This window comes from Aegilops tauschii, chromosome 6 (assembly GCF_002575655.3).
Source record: "Aegilops tauschii subsp. strangulata cultivar AL8/78 chromosome 6, Aet v6.0, whole genome shotgun sequence".
Classification (NCBI taxonomy): Eukaryota; Viridiplantae; Streptophyta; class Magnoliopsida; order Poales; family Poaceae; genus Aegilops; species Aegilops tauschii.
The window spans coordinates 24959340-24981169 of record NC_053040.3 but is presented as its reverse complement, the minus strand read 5'-3'; the positions used below and the strand labels follow the sequence as shown (position 1 = coordinate 24981169).

The 21830-nt window shown below is 48.0% G+C and overlaps 3 protein-coding genes across 4 annotated transcripts; 2 read left to right on the top strand and 1 right to left on the bottom strand.

The window, feature by feature from the left end:
- Positions 1-572: 572 nt before the first annotated feature.
- On the bottom strand, positions 573-2651 carry LOC109766925 (probable metal-nicotianamine transporter YSL7). The gene has a single exon (XM_020325679.1). The coding sequence runs from the start codon at positions 2649-2651 to the stop codon at positions 573-575; it is 2079 nt and encodes a 692-aa protein (XP_020181268.1).
- Positions 2652-14766: 12115 nt separating this feature from the next.
- LOC109766919 (transcription factor IIIA) lies at positions 14767-21651 on the top strand. 2 transcript variants are annotated; one of them, XM_020325674.2, is made up of 7 exons: positions 14767-14869; positions 17212-17355; positions 18214-18354; positions 20095-20389; positions 20552-20787; positions 20870-21013; positions 21147-21651. In XM_020325674.2, the coding sequence occupies exons 2-7, from the start codon at positions 17212-17214 to the stop codon at positions 21336-21338; spliced, it is 1152 nt and encodes a 383-aa protein (XP_020181263.1). In that variant the 5' UTR covers positions 14767-14869; the 3' UTR covers positions 21339-21651. The 2 variants fall into 2 exon arrangements, with proteins under 2 accessions (XP_020181263.1, XP_040247662.1); XM_040391728.2 differs by lacking the exons at positions 14767-14869; positions 17212-17355; positions 18214-18354 and adding an exon at positions 18505-18664.
- Positions 14770-16874, top strand: LOC109766923 (pentatricopeptide repeat-containing protein At2g22410, mitochondrial). Its single transcript, XM_040391727.1, has 2 exons — positions 14770-14869; positions 15105-16874. Exon 2 carries the CDS (start codon positions 15134-15136, stop codon positions 16733-16735), a length of 1602 nt encoding a protein of 533 aa, XP_040247661.1. The 5' UTR covers positions 14770-14869; positions 15105-15133; the 3' UTR covers positions 16736-16874.
- Positions 21652-21830: the final 179 nt, after the last annotated feature.

The window sequence follows — 21830 nt, the reverse complement described above, 5'->3', positions numbered from 1 at the left end:
GCAACTCCGTCGCCGGCGAGCGGCGCTTCAGTGCAGCTCCGCGAGCCGCACTGCATCACCGGCGCCGAGCGGCAGTCCATTGCAACTCTGTCGGCGGCGAGCGGCGCTTCAGTGCAGCTCCGCGAGCTGCACTGCATCGCCGGCGCCGAGCGGCGTTCGACTGCACTCCGGCCTTCGTCTTGCAGCAGGTGGTGTGGATCTTGAGGAGCAGCAGGTGGAGCTTGGGAGCAGGCCATGGCGGACGGGGATTGGACGGGAGGGGCCATGGCGAAGGGGATCGAGCTCTCCCTCTCGGATGCTACGGACGAGGAGACGAGGAGAGGGAAAAAGAGGAGAGGAAGAACGAGTGGACGAGCAGCCGCGTGGACGAGACGAGGATAAGGCTCGCGGGGGAAGCGGTGGACTCGCGTGGGCAAGGGACACGTGTCGCGCGGAAGGAGAGGTTTACGCGAGAGAGAGATACGTCGGTTGATTTTAATACTTTTCCAAGATCTATATATGCCTGAATAGTTTGTACACGGTCAATTATAATTTGGTTAACCTACACGAAGCACACGTTGCACGCCAAGAAGCTATGTGGCGGGCATCTTTGCCAAGAAGGCATCCAACTTCTCGTTGTCGCCTCGGGACAAGAACTTGATGCAGATGGGCGCCGTGGCCTTGGTGAGCGTGAGCAGCGAGGACACGAGCGAGCCGAGCCCGTCCCCGCAGATGAGCCCGGACGCCACCGGCGACGACAGCATCCGCTCCTCGACAGGGTCCGTGCGCTCCCACAGCCACAGCACCAGGCTCCCGACGCACATGCCGATGGCCATGTCCGGCGGCACGAAGAAGGCCACGGCCATGGCCACGGTGCTCGGGAGGTACGCCTGCACGCGCCACTCCCAGCGGCTAGCCAGCTCCCGGAGCATGCACAGGGCCAGCGCGAGCATGAAGAAGATCTTGGCGAGGAGCATGCTATGCCTGGGCAGCCCATCCTGGCCGACGCTCAGCATGGCCATGCCGCGGTACACCCTGGCGTAGGGCACGTCGGGGATGTCGCCGCCGGCGGCCTCCCCCGTCTTGTACACCTTGTAGAACACCCAGAAGACGGTGGGGTTGATGAGGCAGCCGAATGCCGTGCCGATGAGCTCGCTGATGAGCACGGCGCGCGGCGACGTGAGGGTGAGGTACCCCGTCTTGAGGTCCTGCATGACGTCGCCGCCGTTGGAGAGCGTGCACATCATGATCCCGCAGGCGACGAGGCCGGCAACCACACCGCCGTCCCTGAGCCCGACCCAGGAACCGAAGACCAGCATGGTGATCTTGGCGTAGGTGCTGGACAGGTTCATGTCGGTGAGGCCGTAGCCGTACACGTTGCAGAAGGTGAAGAGGGGCGCCATGAGGTAGACGAGCGCGACGTGGTAGTAGCGCAGCTGCCGGTATAGTATCGGGACGGCGGCGGTGGAGAGGGCGGCGAGGAGGATGTAGACGCCGATGGTAATCATGTTGGGTATGCTGTCCCTGAGGAAGACCTGCGCCCTGCGGCGTTCGTCGAAGCTCTTGGCCGTCTTCTGCTGCTCCATGTCCGGGCCTTCGCCGATCAGGTGCTGGAACGGCTGGTTCACGTTGCCGCCGGCGGATGACATGGGCTGCTTGCGGCGCTTGGTCATGGTGCGCGACGTCCGGAACATGATGGAGAGGAAGTTGAAGAGGCCATCGGCGAGGATCATGGAGACGCCGATGAACACCCTGTAGCCCTTGATGCCGCTGAGGCTGCCGCTGCGGAGGTCGGCGGGGTACCAGTCCCCCTCCTTGGTCTCGATGTAGGGCCAGAGGAACCCCCAGGACACGGCGGACCCGACGAGCATGGAGAGGGTGATCGCGTAGGGGCAGATCATGCCGATGCCGACGTTGGTCATGCCGAAGTCGAAGAAGAAGCCCTGCCTGTAGGCCTCCATGCCGAAGGTGGGGAAGGTCTTGAAGCCGCAGTCCTTCCCGGCGGAGAAGAACCACTGGAAGACGGACCAGGCCAGGGAGCCCGCGAGCGACTTGAACAGCATGGACACCTTCAGCTTGGCATGGGTGGCGCCCTGCGGCGTGTTGAAGCTGTTGATGAGGTGCGCCGTGGCCGTGCCGCTGGGGAACGTCAGCTGGTGCCGGATGATCATCACCTTCCGGAACGGCATGATGATGAAGATGCCGGCGAAGCTGACGAGGTAGAGGAAGGCGATCATGCGGGGGATGCTCGGCTCCTCCACGTTGACGTCGTACTTGACGTTGTCGTCGCCGGCCGACTTGCGGCCCATGGCCAGGAGGAACGTGCCGAAGCCGCCGCTGAAGGCGATGGTGGTGCAGGCGGCGACGCAGGTCTGGATCACGGTGTTCTCCTGCCGGGTGAAGGGGAGGTGGGACACCTCCAGGTACTCCAGCAGCCGGATGAGCGCGCGCGAGAGGTAGAAGCCCAGGAGGCACGCCGGGATGCTGAGCGACGGGAGGAACCCCGAGTTGAGGCTGATCTTCATGGCCACCACGGTGAGGGTCACGCCCAGGACGAAGCTCACCGCCAGCGACCGCGCCGTGATGGTCTCCGACAGCGACGGCACCGGCTCCGCCTCGTACGCGCGCTCCGTCGACATGCCTTCGCTGAGGTCGCATGTGTCCGACTCCATTCTCGTCGATCTTCACAAGAAATTCAGAGTCGTTGATTGAGGAATTTCTTGGCGCCTAGGCACGTGCATGTGTGTGTCTTGGTTCGTTTGATAGATAGACAAACCAAAGACACACGAACAGAACCAGATGATGCCGGGAGAGAGTGAGAAAATGGGGAAGAGCCTCATTTGGTGGTTAGGAAGCATTTTCTAATTAAGTAAGGTTTGCTATATTTTCTCAGCTCTAAGTATAGTTTGCCATGAGTACCATCGACCCCAAAGACTCATGCAAGCAAAAATAGCAGGCACTATCTGCTTGCTTCGCTAACATTTAGTGGTTATAGCTATGACTGAATACACTAATCTCTATGTTTCCAAAATATAGAGATTAAATGGTGGTGGAAAATCATGAAGAGTGGGGTGGGCTCTTTGTGGTTCTCCATCCTTAAAGCTAAGTACTTCCCTAACTCCAGCCCTATGTTTGCCTCTTCCCTCGGCGGTTCCCAGTTCTGGAAAGATCTTGTCAAAGTCCGACCTCATTTTAAAGATCATGTTAGATTTGTGGTTGGCAATGGCCATTCTACTCGTTTTTTGCTTGACTGGTTGTGTGGAGAGACTACCCTTGCTGTGGCTTTTACTACGCTTTTCTCTTACTACCCGGACCTGGAGATCTCCATCTCTGAGCTCTCCGATAATAACTGGGACATGGCTTTCCGGCGCTCTCTGTCTCATGAAGAGTTTGATGATTGATAGCGACTTGTTGCCTACATTCCCGTGCTCTCGAACGAAGGGCGTGTTTGGTTGCCCGCATCGAGCCCAACCAGGCCCGCACGGGAAGGAAGAGGCCTGTTTGGTTGCCCGGTTTCATTGTTGGGCCTGCATCGCACGCTTCTTAAAGCAGCCCATAGGTTGGCTCGCTGGAAACGCTTGAATGGGCAGTTTCTCGTGAGTCAGGCCGAGGCGAGCGCAAGCCAGCGGGCCCTTGCATGAGTGGAGACGGGAGGGATGCGAGGTGATTACGTGAGTTCTTCTTCAACCTCCAGTAAGCTTCTATCTAATCTCCTCCCTCTGATCTACACAACGGTGCTTCGATTTGAGGTAAGCTCTACACGAAAAAGATGCACCTCGATGCTACGGTTTCATTCAGGTGATCGGTTTGTAGTTTCGTCGGCCGTAAGTTCTTAATCTCGTCTTCCGTTTGGAGCTATTCTGGACGAATTTTGTCAGATTCGTCGCGCACGATCGATCATTTGAAATTTCCTTTGACCAGCAGCCTAATCTCGCAGTTCCTCACAACATTCGTGTTGTAAATTTTTGGTTTCGACGATCGTAGCTTCATCTCTCTTTGAGCAGCAGTCTACTGCACTGACGCCGCCATGTCGAGCTCCTCTGTCCTCTGCTCAGAGCCCTCCTATCCGTCCCTCTCCACGCCGAAGCCCTTCCCCTTGATCTCCTTGCCAACGTCCTACTACACTAGAGTCGTTTCCGGCGTCGCTCATCTCGGCCTACTCTCTGTCGTCCTCCTACTGCAATGGCGCGCACACTGCTTCTTGTGTCCTCTGCCTCCGCGCACATTGCAGTTTGCCGTGCCGCCGATGGGGTCGGTCATCTTGGCCTCCTCTCTCTCGCCCTACTACACTGGAGTCATTTCCGGTGTCGATCATCTCGGCCTCCTCTCTCGTCCACTGCACTGACGATACCATGGCGCGGGCACTGCATTCTCCTCCTCTGTCGACTATCTTTGCGCGAGCACCGCAACTAGTTCGCCGACGGTGTCACTCACCGTGCCGCCGACGGTGTCGCTCGTCCATGACTCCATGCTCGTCATGTCGGACACGGCGCCACGGCCACTATCCACCGCAGTCGCTATGGTCGGGCGCACACTGCATTTCTTCTCCCCCTTCATCTGCTAGCTCTTAACCCTGTGTGCTAAGTGCAAGTGCTAGCTCTTAATCATACCCCATGCGGGCAACCAAACAACGTGTAGTTGTATGCGCCGAGACAATGCAGGCAACCAAACAACATGCCAAAGTTGATCCACTAATGCAGGCAGTCCATATGCAGGCAACCAAACAAGTTGCAGATGTCGCATATGAGGCTGTTTTGTGAGAGCCAGGCTGAGTGAAGAAGGGTATGCAATGCGGGTACTGTAGCCGACGGCAACCAAACACGCCCGAAGACTCGGTTGTATGGCCCACTCTACTTCTGGTCCTTTTTCGGTTAAGTCTTTGTATGCTAGGTTAATTTCTGGTACCCCTACTACTAAGTTTAGACTAATCTGGCGTGCTTGGATTCCTCCCAGGATTAAGATTTTCTTGTGGCAAGCTTTTAAGGGTCGCCTACCTACGGCGGACCAAATTCGTAAGCGTAATGGCCCGGGCTCTGACAGATGTGTGTTGTGCAGAGACTTGGAGGACACGAATCATATCTTTTTCCACTGTGTCTTAGCCAAGTTGGTCTGGTGTTGTATCAGATCGTGGCTTCGGGACTCCTGGAACCCCTCCTCTTTTTCTGAGCTCGGAATCTTAGCTAATGGCCTTGCTGGGGTCACCAAATGTATGTTTTGGCTCGGCTTGGCTGCGGTCTATTGTGTCCTATGGACGACTAGAAACAAATTGACTATTGATACGTCTCCAACGTATCTATAATTTTTTATTGTTCCATGCTATTGATACGTCCATTTTGCATCATGCTTTTATATCGATATTTATTGCATTATGGGCTGTTATTACACATTATGTCACAATACTTATGCCTATTCTCTCTTATTTTACAAGGTTTACACGAAGAGGGAGAATGCTGGCAGCTGGAATTCTGGGCTGGAAAAGGAGCAAATATTAGAGACCTATTCTGCACAACTCCAAAAGTTCTGAAACTTCACGGAAGTCAGTTTCAGAATATATAAAAAATTGGGCGAAGGAAGCACCAGAGGGGGGCCACCCACCATCCACGAGGGTGGGGGCGCTCCCTACCCCCCTGGGCGCGCCCTCCTGTCTCGTGGGCCCCCTGGCAGGCCTCCGGTGCCCATCTTTGGCTATATAAAGTCTTTCACCCTGGAAAAAATCATAAGCAAGCTCTCGGGACGAAACTCCGCCGCCACGAGGCGGAACCTTGGCGGAACCAATCTAGGGCTCCGGGGGAGTTGTTCTGCCGGGGAAACATCCCTCCGGGAGGGGGAAATCATCACCATCGATCCTCTCACCGGGAGGGGGTCAATCTCCATCAACATCTTCACCAGCACCATCTCATCTCAAACCCTAGTTCATCTCTCGTATCCAATATTTGTCCCAAAACCTCAGATTGGTACCTGTGGGTTGCTAGTAGTGTTGATTACTCCTTGTAGTTGATGCTAGTTGGTTTATTTGGTGGAAGATCATATGTTCAGATCCTTTATGCATATTAATACCCCTCTGATTATGAACATGAATATGATTTGTGAGTAGTTACGTTTGTTCCTGAGGACATGGGAGAAGTCTTGATATAAGTAGTCATGTGAATTTGGTATTCGTTCGATATTTTGATGAGATGTATGTTGTCTTTCCTCTAGTGGTGTCATGTGAACGTCGACTACACGACACTTCACCATTGTTTGGGCCTAGGAGAAGGCATTGGGAAGTAATAAGTAGATGATGGGTTGCTAGAGTGACAGAAGCTTAAACCCTAGTTTATGCGTTGCTTCGTAAGGGGCTGATTTGGATCCATATGTTTCATGCTATGGTTAGGTTTACCTTAATACTTCTTTTGTAGTTGCGGATGCTTGCAATAGAGGTTAATCATAAGTGGGATGCTTGTCCAAGGAAGGGCAGTACCCAAGCACCGGTCCACCCACATATCAAATTATCAAAGTAACAAACGCGAATCATATGAGCGTGATGAAAACTAGCTTGACGATAATTCCCATGTGTCCTCGGGAGCGCTTTCCTTTATATAAGAGTTTGTCCAGGCTTGTCCTTTGCTACAAGATGGATTGGGCCATCTTGCTGCACCTTATTTACTTTTATTACTTGTTACCCGTTACAAATTACCTTATCATAAAACTATCTGTTACTGATAATTTCAGTGCTTGCAGAGAACACCTTACTAAAAACTGCTTATCATTTCCTTCTGCTCCTTGTTGGGTTCGACACTCTTACTTATCGAAAGGACTACGATAGATCCCCTATACTTGTGGGTCATCAGCTATTATATTATCTCTTTTGGGTGTTTAATGGGCTTTAATATGCTCTTTTATATTATTTTTGGGACTAACTTATTAACCGGAGGCCCAGTGCCAGTTTCTGTTTTTTTATCTATTTTAGAGTTTCACAGAAAAGGAATACCAAACAGAGTCCAAACGGAATGAAACCTTCGCGATGATCTTTCTTGGACCGAAAGTAAACCAGAAGACTTGGAGTTGAAGTCTGGAACGCCACGAGCGGCCACGAGGCAGGAGGGCGCGCCAGGGAGGTAGGCGCGCCCCCACCCTCATGGGCCCCTCGCAGCTCCACGGACGTACTTCTTCCGCCTATATATACTCTTATACCCTAGATCGATCGCAGGGAGCCACAAAACCACTTTTCCACCGCCGCAACCTTCTGTACCCGTGAGATCCCATCTTGGGGCCTTTTCCGGCGATCTACCGGAGGGGGAACCGATCACGGAGGGCTTCTACATCAACACCATAGCCTCTCCGATGAAGCGTAAGTAGTTTACCACAGACCTTCGGGTCCATAGTTATTAGCTAGATGGCTTCTTGTCTCTCTTTGATTTTCAATACAAAGTTCTCCTCGATGTTCTTGAAGATCTATTCGATGTAATACTCTTTTGCGGTGTGTTTGCCGAGATCCGATGAATTGTGGGTTTGTGAACAAGATTATCTATGAATATTATTTGGTTCTTCTCTGAATTCTTATATGCATGATTTGATATCTTTGCAAGTCTCTTCGAATTATCGGTTTAGTTTGGCCTACTAGATTCATCTTTCTTGCAATGGGAGAAGTGCTTAGCTTTGGGTTCAATCTTGCAGTGTCATTTCCCAATGACAGTAGGGGCAGCAAGGCACGTATTGTATTGTTGCTATCGAGGATAAAAAGATGAGGTTTATATCATATTCCTTGAGTTTATCCCTCTACATCATGTCATCTTGCTTAAAGCATTACTCCATTCTTATGAACTGAATACTCTAGATGCATGTTGGATAGCGGTCGATGTGTGGAGTAATAGTAGTAGATGCAGAATCGTTTCGATCTACTTGACACGGACGTGATGCCTATATTCATGATCATTTCCTGGATATTCTCATAACTATGCACTTTTCTATCAATTGCTCAGCAGTAATTTGTTCACCCATCGTAATACATGCTATCTTGAGAGAAGCCACTAGTGAAACCTATGGCCCCCGGGTCTCTTTCTTATTATATTGCATCTCTTTTATTTACATCGCATCTTGTTTACTATTTTGCAGTCTTTACTTTCCAATCTATACAACAAAAATATCAAAAATATTTACTTTACTATCTTTATCAGATCTCACTTTTGCGAGTGACCGTGAAGGGATTGACAACCCCTTTATCGCGTTGGTTGCAAGGTTCTTGATTGTTTGTGCAGGTACTAGGTGACTTGTGTGTTGTCTCCTACTGGATTGATACCTTGGTTCTCAAAACGGAGGGAAATACTTACGCTACTTTGCTGCATCACTCTTTTCTCTTTAAGGAAAAACCAACATATGCTCAAGAGGTAGCAACTATCGAGCATATTTTTCCTACCAAGCCTGTTGATTGCTTATTTAAAACTTGCCTATTTATGCAATAGTGGAGATCATTGAGTAAGGCCGACGACCGTGATGCTTTCGACCTCCTCTGTGCTAAAATTCGGGCTTCAACTTCTTCTATCTTGCAGCAGGTGCCAAGTGGATAGTCGTCTCGGGAGGTCCCTTTTGGCTATTGGTGGTGGCCTTGTTCGGCTTCTTCCCTTCATAGTTTCGGCCTGCGCGCCCTCGTTTCCGGCCGTTGTGCCATGTACCTCCATACTGTCTTAGTCCAATAAGAAGAAAAGGTGAAAACAAAATTTGAGTTGTTTCGAGGAAAAAATGTGTGAGTGCTCCCTAAGCAGGCTTGGCGCCTTATAGAGAATCCAGACTCTCTATGTGCTACTATTCCAAGAGTCAAATACTACCCTCACGGTCACTCTGTGCATTTGAAAACCGAACCGAACAACCATACAGAAAATAAACCGAATCGAACCGATTTTATGGTTTTTATGGTTTTTGGTTTCGGTATGGTATGAACTCTTCATACTGTTTTGAATTTTGGTTTTTATGGTATATATCGAAAAACCAAACGGTTAACCGAATAAACCGAAGTAAAAAAATATTTCTTGAGATGAACAACCATACAAGTTTTCATTTTTCTTGTACATGAGTTAAATTCACTACTAAGCACGTAAATTTTTCTCGTAACATAGTTATTTTTCTCTTTTTAAAATGCTAAACACGTCCATAACCATCAACAGAGGAATCAATGCATGCATATACACTTATATATATAGTTATATACTATTTGTGTAACAAAGTATGTGTTTTGAGTCATAAATTTGTAAAATATTATCACGTCATTTTCAAAATCGCGTCAATTTTGGTTTTATGGTATATACCGAAATCATACCGAAAAAATTTGGTATATACCGAAACTGAACCGTATTTTAATTTCATACTGTGTTTACCGAAGTATTAATACCGTATAAATCGAAAAACCGTATAAACCTGTGACGCCCCCGATTCAATCGTACACTAATCATACACGCAAATATGTACGATCAAGATCGAGGACTCACGGGAAGATATCACAACACAACTCTAGACACAAATTAAAATAAAACAAGCTTTATATTACAAGCCAGGGGCCTCGAAGGCTCGAATACATAAGCTCGAAAACACAAGAGTCAGCGGAAGCAATAATATCTGAGTACAGACATAAGTTAAATAAGATTGCCTTAAGAAGGCTAGCACAAAAGTAGCAACGATCGAAAAGGCAAGGCCTCCTACCTGGGACCTCCTAACAACTCCTCGAAGCCGAACTCCACGTAGAATCATCCTCGGGATCTCTAGCTCCTGGACTACAGCATCTGGTTGCGACAACCAGGTATAGAAAGGGGAAAAGAGGGAGAAAAGCAACCGTGAGTACTCATCCAAAGTACTCGCAAGCAAGGAGCTACACTACATATGCATGGGTATATGTGTAAAGGGCCATATCGGTGGACTGAACTGCAGAATGCCAGAATAAGAGGGGCATAGCTAATCCTGTCGAAGACTACGCTTCTGGCCACCTCCATCTTGCAGCATGTAGAAGAGAGTAGATGGTAAGTTCACCAAGTAGCATCGCATAGCATAATCCTACCCGGCGATCCCCTCCTCGCCCTGTTAGAGAGCGATCACCGGGTTGTATCTGGCACTTGGAAGGGTGTGTTTTATTAAGTATCCGGTTCTAGTTGTCATAAGGTCAAGGTACAACTCCGGGTCATCCTTTTACCGAGGGACGCGGCTATTCGAATAGATAAACTTCCCTGCAGGGGTGCACCACATAACCCAACACGCTCGATCCCATTTGGCCGGACACACTTTCCTGGGTCATGCCCGGCCTCGGAAGATCAACACGCCGCAGCCCTACCTAGGCACAACAGAGAGGTCAGCACGCCGGTCTAGATCCTATGGCGCAGGGATCTGGGCCCATCGCCCATTGCACACCTACACGTTGCGAGGGCGGCCGGAAGCAGACCTAGCAACCTCCATTACAAAGGAAGTCACGTTACGCGGTCCAATCTGGCGCGCGCCGCCCAGTCGCTGACGTCACGAAGGCTTCGGCTGATACCACGACGTCGAGTGCCCATAACTGTTCCCGCGTAGTTGGTTAGTGCGTATAGACCAAATGGCCAGACTCAGATCAAATACCAAGATCTCGTTAAGCGTGTTATTTTTAAGTATCCGCGGACGCCGACCAGGGCCAGGCCCACCTCTCTCCTAGGTGGTCTCAACCTGCCCTGTTGCTCCGTCACAAAGTAACAGTCGGGGGCCGTCAGGAACCCAGACCCACCTCTACCGGGATGGAGCCACCTGTCCTTTCAGCCCCCTCATCAGAATCACTTGCGGGTACTCAACGAGCTGACCCGACTTTAGTCACCACATGTGTCATGTATATAAAGTATATAGTATATACCCGTGATCACCTCCCTAGTGATCACGGCCTGATAGTATTGCATGGCAGACGGACAAGAGTGTAGGGCCACTGATGGAATACTAGCATCCTATACTAAGCAGTAGGATAGCAGGTAAGGGTAACAACTGTAGCAACAATGACAGGCTATGTAGTAGAATAGGATTAACCGAAAGCAGTAACATGCTACACTCTTCTAATGCAAGCAATATAGAGAAGAATAGGCGATATCTGGTGATCAGGGGGGCTTGCCTGGAAGCTCAGCCGAGAAGGAGGGGTCGTCAACACCGTAGTCGTACTGGGTAGCAGCGGCGTCGGTCTCGGTGTCTAGCGAGAGAAGAGGGGGAAGAAACAATAAATACAATGCAAACAAATGCATGACGATGCATGACATGACAAAGCGTGATGCTAGGCGTGCCCAATCGCAGTAGCAGGTGATACCGGCGAAGGGGGAAAACATCCGGGAAAGTATCCCCGGTGTTTCGCGTTTTTGGACAGATGAACCGGAGGGGGGAAGTTGCGTGTTTGCTATGTTAGGGATGTGTGGCGGACGAACGGGTTGCGTATCCGGAATTGTCTCGTCGTTCTAAGCAACTTTCATGTACAAAGTTTTTTCATCCGAGCTACGGATTATTTTATATTAATTTATTTTTAGAATTAATTTAATTAGAAAAGTAATTATGACGTCAGCGTGAGGTCAGCATGATGTCATCAGTCAACCGTCTGTTGACTGGGTCAACAGACGCGTGGGTCCCGTTCGTCATAGTCTCAGGTTAACTAAACAGTAGTTAGTTTTTATTAATTGAATAATTAGTTTTAATTATTTAATTAAACAGATTAATTAAGTTAATTAACTAAATTTTATTATTATTATTTTTATAACTTTATTTCTCCTTTTTTTAAAAAACAAGTTTCCAGGGGGGCCACTGTCAGTGGCCCTAGGGCCAAACGGGGCGGTTCGGGCGCTGGTGCCCGATAGGGCGCCCGGGGGGAGGGGGGCGCTGGCGAGGCTCGAAGCGGGGCGAGGCCGTGGTGGTGCGTGGGCGGCAGCCGGAGGTGGCGCTCGGCTGCGGCCCAGCGAGAGTTGCGGCAGTGGCCGCCGGGAGGCTAGGCCGGAGCCGCAGGGGGAGGCGGGCGGTGACCGAAGGTGACGGCGCGCGGGACAGGGGCGGCCAGCGGTAGGAGCGGGACGCGGCCACCACAGGAGGGCAGAGAGGGAGCACGATGCGTGCTCACGTTCGTTGTAGGGAAGAGGGCGGCGTGGCTTGATGGTGTCCGGCGAGGAGGAGGATGGGGACGAGCGACGTAGACGGGGAGGCGGCGCCGACGACGGCGGGTGGCGGGGTGGCTCCAGCGGGGGTGGTCCGGCGTCGGCGCAGGTCGTCGGGGGCGTCGATTGCCCCCGACCGGATCCACGCAAGAGGGGGTTGAGGAGGCGGGCGACGGCGGGGCAGCGCCGGGCGGCGTCGGTGAGGTGGCGGTGGTTGGCGACGGCGGTGGTTGAGGCGGAGGCGCTTCCGGGCGGCGGCGACGTCGTCCAGCGTTGGTGGCGGGGCGATGGCGCGATGGCGACGGAGGCGACGAAGCGACGACGTCGCGGGCGGCGGCGTGGTGGTGGCGACAGGCGTCGGGGGCGACGGGGTCAAGCCCTCGATCTCGATCCAGATCGAGGGGGGAGTAGGCGACGTGGGGGGGGGGAGTGTGCGGTCTGGGTGGGGTTAGGGTTACGGGGTCCAGGGGATAAGGGGAGTGGGCGAGGCCGGTTGGGCCGGCCTGGCTAACAGTTGGGTCGACTGGCCCAGTGGGGGGGGGCTTCTCTCTTTTATTTTTGTGTTTATTTTCTTTTAAAATTTTCTTTTCTGTTCATTTACTTTCCCTATATTTTTCAATTTATTTTAGTTTCAAAAATACAAAAACAACTCCTAAATCAGTATAGCTTAATATACCACTGCCACATTTAATTATGGCACCCAAGTAAAATAGTTTAACATTTTATTAATTCTAAAAAGGCATTATCTAATTGATTAAGCCACTGTTTTAATTATTTTAGTGCCTTTAATTATTTTATAAAAATGTGGGTTCTCCACCATTATTACTAAGGATTTATTTGTAACATTTAGTACATTTTAGTTTTTATGTTTGAAAACTTTTATCGTTTGACTTTAATTCAAATTTGAATTTGAATCGGTTTCGAATTAACGCGAGATTAACAACAGTAACCGAGGTGACGTGGCATCATTAGTAGAGGGTTACTGTAGCTTAATTATCCGGGCGTCACAAAACCGAACCATGCAAACCGAATAAACCGAACGCATAGGGTGACCTCACGATGATTTGTTTAACACTAATCTAAAGAAGGGGTCGTCTTTCACCTGGCAAAGTATTATGGCGGATGTGAGTTCTCTGAAACGTGGCCACATTTGGTGAGTGGGGAATGGTCGGAATGTTAACATTTGGGAGGATGCCTGAATTCCAAATTGTGCAAACAGAAAAATCATTACTCCTAGGAGAGTTCGGTTGTTATCCAAGGTAGCAGACTTGATTGACCCTATTCTTAATACTTGGGATGAAGATCTACTCAGGCAAACGATGTGGCCTATAGATGTACAACGAGTACTCACAATACCTATCTTGCAACATGATATGCCAGATTTCGTCGCTTGGAATTTCACACAAAATGGTATGTTTTCGGTTTGGTTTGCTTATTTTGTGGAATGAGATCATCAATATGAAAATAAGTTGCAACACACAAATGGAATGGGACGTACCAAAGTTAATCCTATTTGGCATAGGTTATGGAAACTCTCTTGCCCGACAAAGGTTAAAAAAAATTGGCGCACGCTACATGACACCCTTCCATGTTGCGTAGACAATAGACATGTGAAAGTCTCGGCCAATCGCCCTGTCTGCTCGGATGGACTAGAAGATACAAAGCATCTGCTATTTTTATGCAACACAACAAAGGAAATGTGGAGAAGGCTGGAGATGGATGATATTATCGATAGAGCTTTCCAGTAGATCGTGCGAGTGAAGCGGTTTTGAAATATTTACTTTCAATGCCAGATCATGAATTGTGTATGATAGGCATCCAAAATGTACATGGAATGATTGCCATATCAGCCTGGTACATGTGGTGGGAAAGGCGTAAATTGATTCACAAGGAGACAACTCAAATTGCACACCAGATTTCAATGGGAATCCGAGCTCTTATGGCCACTTTTGTTACCGCTTCCTCACAAAAGGCCTCCATGAAAAAAGGGGGATGGTCTTGCCCTCCGGTAGGGTTTGTTAAACTTAACGTTGATGCTTCTTTTGACCATGACTTACTCAGGGGTACGATGGGAGCAGCCTTAAGAGACGACAAAGGTAGATTTATTGCTGGGGGTAATGGTAAGATTGACTGGTACGGAGATGTTCTGATGGCTGAAGCTCTGGCCCTAAAATTTGGTTCGTCCCTAGCACAAAGGACAGGATGCAATTGCATTATTATTAACTTGGAGAACATGGAGGTGATTGATACCATGACAGAAGGAGGATGATCATCAGGGGCAGCGGCGGCAGTTTCTAATGATTGCTTTTATTTAGCCTGTGATTTTACTATTTCTAAATCCGAGCATTGTAACAGAGAATCAAATAAAGTTGCCCATGAACTCGCCAGATTGGCCAGATTTTCGTTCATTTCTGTTTGGTTTGAGGAGCCAAATGTTGAAGCTGTACCATCCTCATAAACGGTGTGACGGTAATTTCTTAATGAATAAAGCACGAGTTTTTTTTAGAAAAAAGAGATAACTCTTAGCTGGTGTGTCATGGCGGGAATATATGCAGCTTCCCGCCGCGTGGGAGCCTTTCCAGACGTCAGCCCATCCGCTGCAAGCCCACTAGGCCCAGGAAGACACCGGCGAGCTAGGGTTTTAAAGACGCACCAGCCAGCCTCCGCAACAGCCAAGGAAACCACTCCCTCCCTCAGCCGCCGCCGCCTTCCCACTGCCCACGAGCCAGCGTCATCCCCAGCTCCGCCCCCCACGGCCGACGACTCCACCCTCCGAGTCCACGGTGAGCACCTGTCCCCGCCCTCCCTCTCTCCCCGCCATGAATCCCCCGCGGTTAGTCCGAACAATCGTCAGCACTGCTGCATTTCATTCCACGAGCTGAAAAATGCCCGGAGCGCGCCTAGATTTCTCCTTGCATCTGTCCAGACCCGCGACGAGCTGCGGCGATTCGTCGCTGATGATCCCCAGTAGAGTGGATCGCTTGCTAGTTTTCCCAGTAACGTCGGCTCCAATTCCAGGTGGCTTCCTTCGGTCCGAGGGGAGGTGGATGAACAGGAGCGTGTGCCACCACCTGCTCGCCCACTGCAGATCCCTGCGGGAGCTAGAGAGAATCCACGCCCGGGCCGTCACCCATGGCCTCCACCCCAGTAACCAGTCCATCTCGTGCACGCTCTTCCGGCGTTACGCCGACTTCGGCCGCCCCGCCGAGGCGCGCAGGCTGTTCGGCGAGATCCCCTGCCCGGACCTCGTCTCCTACACCAGCCTCATGTCGCTCCACCTCCAGCTGAGCCAGCACCACGAGGCCATGTCCGCCTTCTCGTGCGCCGTCGCCTCGGGCCACCGCCCCGATGGCTTTGTGGTTGTTGGTGCGCTCTCGGCGTCCGGCGGGGCTGGGGATCTGCGCGCTGGTTTGGGGGTGCATGGTCTCATTTTCCGTTGCGGGTTGGGCTCTGAGCTGGTCGTCGGCAATGCTCTGGTTGATATGTATTGCCGGTGTGGGAGGTTCGAGGGCGTGCTAGGGGTGTTCGACGAAATGGCGGTGAAAGACGAGGTCACCTGGGGCAGCATGCTGCATGGGTATATGAAGTGTGTCGGTGTGGATGCAGCGTTGTCCTTCTTTGACCAGATGCCGGTGAAGAGCACGGTGTCCTGGACAGCGCTGGTGACCGGCCATGTTCAGGCCAAGCAGCCTATCCGAGCTCTAGAAATTTTCGGCAGGATGGTGCTGGAGGGTCACCGTCCTACCCATGTTACAATTGTAGGCGTGCTATCTGCTTGCGCTGACATTGGCTCTCTAGATCTTGGGCGCGTCATTCATGGGTACGGAAGTAAATTCAATATCAGCACAAATATAATTGTTAGCAATGCTCTGATGGACATGTATGCAAAGAGTGGAAGTATAGAGATGGCATTTACTGTGTTTGAAGAAGTGCCGTTGAAGGATGCGTTCACATGGACGACCATGATCTCGAGCTTCACTGTCCAGGGTGATGGGATAAAAGCTCTTGAGCTCTTTGAGGACATGCTAAGGTCTGGGATTGTTCCAAATAGTGTGACCTTTGTGTCTGTTTTGTCAGCCTGCAGCCATGCTGGGTTAATACAGCAAGGCAGAGAGTTATTTGACAACATGCGTAGGATCTACAACATTAAACCACAGCTTGAGCACTATGGATGCATTGTTGATTTGTTAGGACGGGGTGGGCTGTTAGAGGAAGCAGAAGCCCTGATATATGATATGGATGTGGAACCTGATACTGTTATATGGAGGTCACTTCTTAGTCCATGCCTTGTTCATGGCAATGATAGATTGGCTGAGATTGCCGGGCAGGAGATTATAAAGAGGGAACCAGGGGATGATGGGGTTTATGTGCTTCTTTGGAACATATATGCCTCATCAGATAGGTGGAAAGAGGCTCTGGATATAAGAAAACAAATGTTGACAAGGAAGATCTTAAAAAAACCAGGGTGTAGTTGGATTGAAGTCGATGGTGGTGTCCACGAATTCTTGGTACAGGACAAGGCACATGATGCTCGAAGGGAAATTTACGACACCTTGGAAGGAATTGATAGGCAGTTAAAGATGGATCTTGGATCATCCCCTCTGGAAGAAAACTCGTTAATCTCTGTGGATGAGGAACTCTTATTCTAAATCTGTATACTGGCCATTTCTTCATTGATAACTTATATAAGAGATTTTCTGAGTTCCTGCGATAGTCTTGTGTCTTGTCCCAGAATTTTTGGATTTTGTAGCCAAATACTGTGATTAATGCACTGTTCATATATTGTTATGCGTTGACTTGTTATTATGGATGCCTTTTTTCTGTATTATGCTTAAAACTTGAAGGCAATACACTGTATTTTTCTGTTGATTGGGGTTTCACATGTTGTGGAGTCATTAACATTCATATTAAGTTATCCACTTTAAAAGCATGAGATACTTGCAGTGGTTGTTGATATTTGATAAAAGAAGAGTAGATAGGTAGTTGAGTTATGTGCATGTTTGCAATCATTTTCAGTTATCTTGTTTTGTTCTGTTTGTATTCGGTACCTATGAATGTTTCATCAAGTTGCTTGCTATTTTGTAATAAACACCACTTCTAACTTTCTCTTTTCACTTACTGTTAGATGTCTTCTGGAGATGGGATTGATGGAGATGGAAAGTCTGAAGAGACGCATAGCAAAGATATTAGACGCATCAAGTGTGAATTTTGCACTGTTGTTAGGTCCAAGATGTATCTCATACGAGCTCACATGGTTGCTCAGCACCAGGTACACTATTTTACAGATATTTTTGGCACATGGTTAAGATTATATCTTCTTTGTGCTGAAAGGCAGTGTGCGCCCATTTTTGGTTTAGTTGATGTACTCCCTCCGTTTTTATTTACTCCGCGTATTAGGTTTGGTCAAAGTCAAGCTTTATAAATTTTGACAAAGTTTATAGACAAAAATATTAACATATACAATAACAAATCAATACCATTAGATTTATTATTGAATGTACTTCCACTTCATATAGATTTGTTATGGTAAATATTTATATTCTTTTCTATAAACTTGGTCAAATTTTAGTAAGTTTGACTTCAATCAACTCTAATATGCGGAGTACATAAAAATGGAGGGAGTATAGGTGTATCTTTTCTGATTTTAGCCCAGTTTGATTAATCAAGTTTTCAATTTTCATCAAGTTGTAAATAGCTTCACCATGCATGTAGACCAGGCGAGAACGAAATCTTAGGTGCTGTTATATCGTTATAACATAAATAAGCCTATCGCAACATTACAACCACTCAACCAGAATCACCGTGATAATTATGACCCTGATCTGCAGACTTGCATTGTAGTATAACACTTCAAATGAAAATATAGATGTGAATCATGGAGGCCTCATCCTACTTCAAATAGGAAGTCAAATCCAGTGATTTTGTCTGCTCTGTAGATCATAGATAATGGTACTTTATGTGGGTTGCATCAATTAAATCTAGCCCTTTCACTTTTATGCTTTTGCATTTTATATTCTGTGCTTTTTTTTACGAATGGCATACTTTCACTTTATGTTTCCACATACTTTTCACCCTGTTGAGAAAATGTGTGATATTGATAATACTTTCTCTCCCAAATCTATCATAGGATGAGTTGGACTCATCAGAAATCTACAACTCAAATGGTGAAAAGGTTGTTCATGGGGTTGGACACTCATGTGAAGAGTGCGGAGCTTGTTTCCGGAAGCCAGCTCATCTGAAGCAGCACATGCAAAGTCATTCCAAAGAGGTTGGTATTTCTCATGAATGAATAGAATTTGAGACTACTGGACAAGTCGATAACACCGCACTGTTTCCCTGTATTTTCTGCATGCGTGAATCTTTCCAGGAAAAAAATTGTTCTATTTTATACAATTTGCTAAACACAACTGTTTTGCAGGGTTTAGATAATAGATACTTAACAGCGTGAAGCATTGGATCCCATTACAGAACTCCAAAATGCATGGAGGCACATTTTAATCTTGGTTGGACTAGTAGCAGGTTGGGATGACCTCCTGTGAAGCTCCAACAAGATTGCCTCCTTCACGCTTATTCAGGAGGTTTGTCCTTTTTTATACTCGTTTAGTACTGTTTTAATCATTACATAACTCTGTGATAATCTGCATAATATGTTGTTTGTTTTTGTTTGTACTATGCAAATGCCTGCTGAATTGTTTTTCATCTATTGAGTTGTATAAAATATGTTGAGTTTCCTGTCTAGTCTGCAGTTACATAGGCCGTGTAAGCATATATGACTGTTATAATTGGTTTGATGCTGTCTATTAGGGCATTAAAGCATAGGTAACTGCTTTATGATTGGCTTGATGCTGTCCATTGTTCATTGTGATGTTGCATAGTTGTAAAATGGATCCTTCAGGGAATATGGGACGCCATCTATCTTCCATGTTTCTACTGTCCTCTTTCTCCGTTACTTCTTTGGGCTTCATGTTTTGGGGTCCTTAGTTGGAGCAAAGATTGGATCCAAAATCAAGATGCCATCTCAGAAAGCTTGGTTCTTATTTATTAGGTTCCTTAGCTCGCTATGGTGTGGATACTTGTACAGCATAATCTTTACTTGACAGTTAATAATTGTAAATGTTGTGGATCCTTTGGAGGTAAGGGCGGCAATGCCCTTATCTTATCCTGTTATCTCTTACTGGGTTTCCTTAAGGGAGCTTTGCCATGAGTGAGAGGATCCAATATCAAAATGTCGTCTCAGAAAGCTAGGACCATTCTTCATTGGTTCTCAGCTCGCTATGGTGACAATATTCATATTTGGACTCAATAAATAACTATTAGGTGTGTTTTGGATTCTTTGGAGATAAGGGTGGCTGTACCCTTGTTTCATCCTACTATCTCTTAGTGGGTTTCCTTAAGGGAGCTTTGCGAAGAGTGAGAGGATCCGATAAAAAATGTCTTCTCAGAAAGCTAGGACCATTCTTCATTGGTTCTCAGCTCGCTATGGTGACAATACTTGTAAGAATAAACATATAGGTGTTCTTGGATCCTTTTGGAGATAAGGGTGGTAATGCCCTTATCTTATCCTGTTATCTCTTGGTGGGTTTCCTTAAGGGAGCTTTGCCAAGAGTGAGAGGATCCGATATCAAAATGTCGTCTCAGAAAGCTAGCACCATTCTTCATTGGTTCTCTGCTCGCTATGATGACTATACTCCTCTGGCATTGTTCTTTAATTAGTTAGGTATTTGCTGCATTATTCTTTAACCTATTTTCCTTTTAAAAGTCTTTAAATGTTTGAATGAAATGACAATCTGCAGGTTTCTATTTAGTATCTTTAAATGACAATCTCGTAGTCGTTTCTTGAGAATCCAATTTTCAGATTATATTGCTCCCTCATTATTTGGATGATATATGGGTTTAAGGGATTTACATAGGGAAGATTTTGCATCAATATTATTCTGTTTAGCTGACATGCAATATTACCAAACCACAAGTACTGCAACCGGACTAAACTTTTCTTGCTTGACTGCAGAGATCCTTCGCCTGCCCACTTGAAGACTGCCCCTTCAGCTATATAAGAAGAGATCACTTGAACCGGCATATGCTTACACATGAGGGCAAGTTGTTTACATGCCCTCTAGAAGGTTGTGGCAAGAGGTTCAGCATCAAGGCAAATATTCAAAGACATGTTAAGGAAATGCATGAGGAAGAACACGAATGCAAAATGGATGACACTAAAAGCAACCAACAGGTTATTTGCCAGGAGGAGGGCTGTAAAAAGGCTTTCAAGTATCCTTCACAGCTGAAGAAACACGAGGAATCACATGGTATGACCTCAGTGATAAGAATCCATCAGTAGACAGCTTGTTAAATCAGATTGTGTACCGAAGCGCGTTCTTTATTATTATTTACTGGAGTTCATTCCTTGTTATTCATGGCGTGCTTACGGGATGTCTTGACCTGATGCATGTTTTGCTATTTTCTGGCAGCCAAATTGGACTATGTGGAAGTAGTCTGCTGTGAGCCTGGCTGCTTGAAGACATTCACAAATGCCAAGTGCCTGAGGGCTCATAACCAGTCTTGCCATCTATATACTCAGTGTGATATTTGTGGGGAGAAACACCTGAGGAAGAACATTAAAAGGCATCTACGAGCTCACCACAAAGTGCACTCTACTGAAAGGTTGAAATGCAGTTTTGATGGCTGTGAATGCTCCTTTTCCAATGTAAGACCTTGGATACACTTTCAAGTGTGGTTTTATGTACACATACTTTTGTCTGAACTCACTTGTCCCCTTCCCATTGCAGAAATCCAATCTAAACATGCATATGAAGGCATGCCACGACCAAGTCAGACCTTTCGAGTGTCGGGTCGCGGGGTGTGGCAAGACATTCCCCTACAAGCATGTCAGGGACAATCACGAGAAGTCGAGTTGTCATGTATACGTAGAGGTGAGTCTTGCTAGCTGATCAGTATGATCGACAAATTCCATATCTCCTTTGGCCGATGCCTAAAGTCGCAAGTATGATCTACAAATTCGCTTGCTGCCCAAATCAAAGTGAATGACGCCCTAACTTGACGCAGGGCGACTATGAGGAGATGGACGAGCAGCTGCGCTCGCGCCCAAGAGGGGGCCGAAAGAGGGCGGCTGTGACGGTCGAGACGCTGACTCGCAAGAGGGTCACCATCCCCAGCGAGGCCTCGTCGCTGGAAGATGGGGCGGAGTACATGCGCTGGATGCTCTCGGACGGGGATGGTTCGAACCACGCCGAGTAGGCATGTGCTGCTGTCTCTTAGTATCTTGTTGCAGTACGTTTTGGAGGTTGTCAAATGTATAGGGGTCTCTACGGTGTTGCTGCTCAAGTCGCAGTGTGGTTGTGTGGAAATCACGTTTGTGTGTGTGTATGGAGAGTTATGATTTAGTAAGTATATATAGTACTAAGTAAGTGAAGCAGTCGTGTTATATATGGGTAGTAGTAGTCTGGGCATTTGAGTCGTTGTAATAGCTAATAGCCATGTTGAAGCTGCTGAATACGTGCACGTATTAACCAAGAAGCTAAGAAAGCTTGAGGAATTTGTCTGTTTATTACTGCGAAGTGTCAATCAATCTTTCGCTGGGCATGTGTGCAATGTTCAGGCAACTTGTGGATTAAGCCTTGGGCGAGGTTCCTGGCAACGTGCTGATCTCCTTCACTCCAGATGCAACGAACTAAGCAACAATACATGAAATTTACTGAGGCATCTCCGTCCCTGCTCCTAGGCGGCAAG

Excerpts from the sequence above, each read along its gene's own strand:
- LOC109766919 (XM_020325674.2), top strand. The coding sequence starts at position 17,212 with ATGTCTTCTGGAGATGGGATTGATGGAGATGGAAAGTCTGAAGAGACG. Across the intron at positions 20,390-20,551 it reads GAAACACGAGGAATCACATG|CCAAATTGGACTATGTGGAA; the intron begins GTATGACCTCAG and ends ATTTTCTGGCAG. Across the intron at positions 20,788-20,869 it reads GTGAATGCTCCTTTTCCAAT|AAATCCAATCTAAACATGCA; the intron begins GTAAGACCTTGG and ends TTCCCATTGCAG.
- LOC109766923 (XM_040391727.1), top strand. The coding sequence starts at position 15,134 with ATGAACAGGAGCGTGTGCCACCACCTGCTCGCCCACTGCAGATCCCTG.
- LOC109766925 (XM_020325679.1), bottom strand. The coding sequence starts at position 2,651 with ATGGAGTCGGACACATGCGACCTCAGCGAAGGCATGTCGACGGAGCGC.